This window comes from Phaseolus vulgaris, chromosome 9, assembly GCF_051622355.1.
Source record: "Phaseolus vulgaris cultivar YP4 chromosome 9, ASM5162235v1, whole genome shotgun sequence".
Lineage (NCBI taxonomy): Eukaryota > Viridiplantae > Streptophyta > Magnoliopsida > Fabales > Fabaceae > Phaseolus > Phaseolus vulgaris.
Window position 1 is genome coordinate 32,919,544 of NC_143506.1, and position 6,456 is coordinate 32,925,999.

Consider the following 6,456-nt stretch of genomic DNA (forward strand, 5'->3'; position numbering starts at 1 on the left):
CCACAACCATACAAGCAATTAAAAGTTAAAATGTAAGCCAAATTTATTTAGTAGAAATTACAAGAAAATTCAATCACCACCAAAATAAATAAATAAGAATTTAACACTTTTTGTCATGATGTATTATAGAAAAGTTCAGTGAGGTAAAGGAACTTATTTTATGATTAATGGCAAAAGTTTAGAGGTAAACTAAATTCTTCAGACAGAATTGTCGGATTATTACTTTTCACATTGAGATTATAATTGCTTTCACGTCAATTTGCTTGCATAATTATCTCCCACTAATCATACTTATTTTGTACTTTGCAGTTTTAATAAACTTCAGTGTATTTTGATCGTTTTTAATCAATAACTGATTATAATTTAGTTTATTATGTAAATATATAAAATATATTTACATAAAACATTTTAAAAAGTATATTTGTCAACTTAAAATTGTGTTGCATGCTTCTTCATGAAACATAGCTATTAAAAAGAACTTGGTTTGACAATGTATATGTCAAATATAAACTTTGTTAATTTTTATTAAACAAAACTTTATGAAAATTTTAAATACACAATTCAATCCTCAAATTTTTTACATATTTTGTTTGTTTTAATAAATTCAATAAAATCAAACAAATATTTTTATAAGTTATTTTATAATAAAGAACATCATAAACAAAACTAAAAATTATTCAAAACAAATGAGTTCTATGTTCTATATTAAAATTTTACTCAACTATTTAAAATTTAAATGATAAAATAATTTGGAACAATACAATTTATTGATAAATTTATTACTTTTGACTGTGTGCTGTGATATTTATATCAGACATAAATTAATAAATTAAAAAAATGTAGCATTTTTGGATGCCATGATAGACTTAAGAGCGTTTGGTTGGTGTTTATCACCTTTATGGCTAACGAATTTGTAACTACCATTCAGATTGAGTACAGTAAAACTGAAGTCTGATAATGGCTTCTGTGTCACCACCAACTCTCTCATGGCATCACAGACTCCCCATTCATCACAGAAGCAGTTGGACATGGAACCACAACAAAAGCAACTCTTTTCCTTCATTTATGCTTCCAAAATCTTCTCTTTCTTCTCCAACAACACGCAAACTTCACCATCTTTCTCCCACCCAAACAAACAACGCACACCAACCCTTTCTGCAACGCCTACACGATCTCTGCGACTCCGGGAACCTCAACGAAGCCCTCAACTTGCTCCACTCGCAGTCCCAAAACGGCGTCGGTTCCTCTTCAGACATTATAAAAGAAGCCATTGGACTCTTACTACGAGCCTGTGCGCACCACAAGGATGTCGAGATCGGGCGAAAGCTCCACGCTATGGTGTCGGCGTCGCATCGGTTCCACAACGACGTCGTTCTGAACACCCGCATTGTTTCCATGTACGCCGCGTGTGGGTCCCCCTCGGACTCTCGCTCCGCCTTCGACGCCGCGAAGGAAAAGGACCTGTTCCTCTACAACGCGCTTCTCAGCAGCTACGCGCGTAACGCGCTTTTCCGCGACGCGATTTTGCTGTTCCTCGACTTGCTCTACGCGACGGAGCTCGTGCCCGACAACTTCACGCTCCCCTGCGTGGTTAAGGCCTGCGCCGGCGTCGCGGACGCGGGACTCGGCGAAGCGGTTCACGCGCTGGCTTTGAAGTTGGGTCTTTTCTCTGACGTTTTTGTGGGGAACGCGCTTATTGCCATGTACGGGAAATGCGGGCTCGTAGAGAGTGCCGTCAAGGTGTTTGAAACTATGCCAAAGAGAAACTTGGTGACATGGAACTCGATGATGTACGCGTGTTCTGAGAATGGGGGTTTTGAGGAGTGTTGCGGTGTTTTTAAGGGACTGTTAAGTGAGGAAGAAGGTTTGGTACCTGATATTGCTACGATGGTGACGGTGATTCCTGCGTGCGCTACTCTAGGTGAAGTGGGAATGGGAATGGTTCTTCATGGTTTGGCTTTTAAACTTGGCATTAGTGAGGAAGTGACGGTGAATAATTGCCTTGTTGACATGTATTCGAAATGCGGTTACATGAGGGAGGCGAGAGTTTTGTTTGATATGAATGGTGGGAGGAATGTTGTTTCTTGGAATACCATGATTGGTGGATATTCCAAGGTAGGAGATTTTCGTGGAGTGTTTGTGCTGCTACGAGAGATGCTGAAAGAAGAGAAGGTGAAGGTGAATGAGGTGACGGTGTTAAACGTTCTGCCAGCTTGTTCGGATGAGCTGGTGACCTTGAAAGAACTTCATGGTTATGCTCTTAGGCGAGGATTTCAGATTGATGAATTGGTAGCCAATGCTTTTGTTGCTGCCTATGCGAGGTGCAGTTTGCTGGATTGCGCTGAGCATGTCTTCTGTGGTATGGAAGAGAAAACGGTGAGCACCTGGAATGCACTGATTGGTGCCCACGCACAAAATGGCTTTCCCAGAAAGGCTTTAGATTTGTATCTTGTGATGAGGGATTCTGGGTTGAATCCTGATCGGTTTACTATAGGTAGCCTTCTTTTAGCTTGTGCGCACTTGAAATTCCTTCGTCTTGGCAAAGAGATTCATGGTTTTATGATGCGTAATGGTTTAGAGCTGGATAAATTTCTTGGGATATCGTTGTTGTCACTTTATATTCAATGTGGTAGTATATTACGAGCAAAGTTAATTTTTGATAAGATGGAAAACAAGAGTTTAGTATGCTGGAATGCCATGATTTCTGGCTTTTCGCAGAATGAACTTCCTTGTGAGGCTCTTGATACATTTCAACAAATGCTCTCAAGTGGAATTGAGCCACAAGAGATTGCTGTAATGTGTGTTCTGAGCGCTTGTTCGCAGGTTTCATCATTGCGGCTTGGAAAAGAAGTTCACTCCTTTGCACTGAAAGCTCATTTATCTGACAATAACTTTGTTATTTGTGCATTGATAGACATGTATGCTAAATGTGGATGTATGGAACATTCTCAGAACATTTTTGATAGGGTAAATAACAAGGATGAAGCAGTATGGAATGCTATGATTGCAGGATATGGGATTCATGGGAATGGACCGAAGGCTGTTGAGCTGTTTGAATTAATGCAAAATAATGGCTGCAGGCCAGATTCTTTTACGTTTATGGGAGTGTTAATGGCCTGCAACCATGCTGGCATAGTGACAGAAGGATTAAAATATCTTGGTCAGATGCAGAGCTTGTATGGTGTAAAGCCAAAGTTAGAACATTATGCATGCGTGATCGATATGCTTGGTCGAGCAGGGCAGTTGAAAGAAGCTTTAAAGTTGGTAAATGAGATGCCAGATGAACCAGATTCAGGTATATGGAGTTCTTTACTCAGTTCCTGTAGGAATTATGGGGATTTTGATATTGGAGAGGAAGTTTCCAAAAAGTTATTAGAATTGGAACCAGATAAAGTTGAGAATTATGTATTGCTATCAAACTTATATGCTGGATTAGGAAAATGGGATGAGGTGAGAAAGGTACGGCAGAGAATGAAGGAGATTGGTCTTCATAAAGACGCAGGCTGCAGTTGGATTGAAATAGGAGGAAAGGTTTATAGATTTCTTGTCAGTGATGGATCACTTTTGGAATCAAAAAAGATTCAGCAAACTTGGAATAAATTGGAGAAAAAAATAAGCAAAGTTGGATATAAACCCGACACAAGTTGTGTGCTTCATGAATTGGAAGAAGAGGAAAAGATTAAGATACTGAAGAGACATAGCGAGAAGCTTGCAATTTCTTTTGGGCTGTTAAATACGGCTAAAGGTACAACATTGAGGATTTGCAAAAATTTACGCATATGTGTAGACTGTCACAATGCAATCAAGTTAGTATCAAAAGTTGTTGAAAGGGATATTGTTGTAAGGGACAACAAGCGGTTTCATCATTTCAAAAACGGATTTTGTACTTGTGGAGATTACTGGTAGTTGGGGGACTATATTAGTCTTTAATATATTGTTTTTATTGAGTGAAGAACTCCATTAAGCATCAATGGAGTTGTGAAGAACTGCTTCTGTATATCTTCCGTATTATACAGGTATATATGTTCAATCCAATTCTTTGCATCATTACTGACAGGAAAGATGAGGCATGTAGGATTCGTCCCTTGTCTATGACTTGTAAACCACTACCTTCATTGTAAACTGGGTGAATATTTTTTTCACTGCAAATACAATTGTATAGCACACTGTGTAATATATTGTGAAATGTATGTTAAAGAGGTCACCATGGAAAGGCAAAAGAAGAATTTCAAATGCAATCAGATTAGTACATTTTGTATTTATAATGAGAGAAAATAAATAATTCAGAGGAAGGAAGTAATCATGCTTCAAGAGATATCATTCTCATTTATATTTGAAGATTTAGTTTCCTTTCAAGTCTTGTTTTCACACTATTCTTAGAACATCTCCAATTCAAGGATATTATAATTCCTGTTGTGGATATGATGTATGGGAAGAACTCAGGGACTAAGCTGGTTCTTGGACCACGGATGCTCGCGTTCGCGTCACATGACGGGAGAAACTTTTACATTCCTAAACCTAAAGCAACATGAAAGAGGCAAAATAGCCTTCAGAGGCATCGACAAGGGCAAGATAAAGGTATTGGCACGGTACGTATTTCTTCCTTTGTCTCTATTAAAAGTGTGCTTTATGTTGAGGAATTCAAGTATAACCTAATGAGCATAAGTCAATTATGTGACTGGTTGCATGGTTTCCTTCAAAAAAAGATACATGCATAGTCTCAACATTTGGTGAACAGACTCTCTCTTAGCCAGACGACTTAACAATCTTTACAAGTGTATCTGATAGATCTTAGCAAGTAGAAAGTAACCTATCCGCTTTCCAAAGAAGATGAAAGATGGCTTTGGAATAAAAATATTGGGCATTTAAATCTAAAATATATTTAAAAGAATTCTTATAAAAATATCATAAGAGAATTTCCTAAAATATATTTCAAAGAATTCTTATAAAAATATCATAAGAGAATTTCCTAATCTTTATGGAAAACTCATCTTCTTTGTGAAGCATGTTAGAGAGGAAAATAGTTAAAAAGCTCTTTTAAATTGATAAAATATGTTTCTAGTGCTAGATCTCTACAACTCTTGCAAATGGATCTTTTCGGACCCACGAGACGCTAAGTTTGGATGAAAAGAAATATGGTTTGACCATTGTAGGTGGCTGTTCAAGATTTACATGGGTATTCTTATTAATCCACAAGAATGAGTCTTTTAGGGTGTTTGAAGTATTTTGTAAAAGAGTACAAACTAAAAAGGATTTATGTATCTCTAGTATCAGAATTAACCATGGGACTGAGTTTGAGAATGGGGAGTTTAAAATATTCTATGAGATTAATGGGCTACACCACAATTTCTCTTTATCGAGAATACCTCAATAAAGTGGGGTTGTAGAAATGACAAAACTCTCCAAAAAGATGGTTAGAATTATGCTCTCTATGAACTCTTTACCAAAGCAATTTTGGGTAGAGGCAGTAAACACTATTTCTATGTACAAAACAAAGTACTCAAGATCTTTGTTGGAAAAGACCCCTCATGAATTGTGGGTTATGTTAATGTTTTTAGCTGTAATTGTTATATTCTTTGTTGGAAAACACCCTCATGAATTGTGGGTTATGTTAATGTTTTTAGCTGTAATTGTTATATTCTTAAGATCCAAGGTTGATAGGAGGAATATTTTTAGGATACTTTGATAGATCTAAGGCTTATAAAGTGTATAACTTTTTGTACCTTGATTACTAAGGAAACTAGAAATGTTAAGTTTGATATTTTTTCTTAGACTGATATGAAACTATTAGACCTTGAAGCTGAATTTGAAGAGCTTAGGATCAAGGCTTCAAATGAAGGTCATGTTGGACTTGAAGACTCAAGCCTCCAATGAAATTGTTTTGATCATGATGTTGGAAGATGAAGATTAATATGTGGAAAATATTTTCAGAGTTTTTAGCTTTCGTTATATGTTTGAGTCTTTCACGAGTTATTCACACGGTTTTTAATTCAGTAGACAACCTATATTAAAATCAGTTAAGCGAAAATTGTTTTTGCAAAGTTAAAAATATTAAAAAAAAAGTTTTATGGCTTTGTTGATCATTAAGTTTTTATGTAATCGATTATACTGTTTAGAAGAGGAAGGCTTCAAAACAGGACAATTGAATATCAATTCAGCTTAAACTAGAGAGCAATTTTAAATGTTTTCATAAATTAACCAATTAAAATTTTGTATAATTGATTAATTTTTTTTCTAAATTAAATACAAAGTGAAAATAATTGATTAACACTTGTCATAATCGATTAATATAATATAGAAAGCGTTGTAAATGTTTTTCAAATTTCAGCAAGAATAATTGAATAAATGCTTGAAATGATCGATTAAATATGTCTGACATTTCTTTAAATCAACATATTCTGAATTCTTTAAATAAAGTTTTGGTCTCACTATTTTATCCAATTAATACTACTTATA

General features: G+C 35.9%; 1 protein-coding gene across 1 annotated transcript; it reads left to right on the forward strand.

The window, feature by feature from the left end:
- The first annotated feature begins 862 nt into the window (after positions 1-862).
- Positions 863-5,962, forward strand: LOC137820767 (Pentatricopeptide repeat (PPR) superfamily protein). Its single transcript, XM_068625010.2, has one exon. It carries the CDS (start codon positions 958-960, stop codon positions 3,904-3,906), a length of 2,949 nt encoding a protein of 982 aa, XP_068481111.1. The 5' UTR covers positions 863-957; the 3' UTR covers positions 3,907-5,962.
- The last annotated feature ends 494 nt before the right edge of the window (positions 5,963-6,456 follow it).

What these genes read in the sequence shown, in the direction of transcription:
- LOC137820767 (XM_068625010.2), top strand. Translation starts at nt 958, where the DNA reads ATGGCTTCTGTGTCACCACCAACTCTCTCATGGCATCACAGACTCCCC.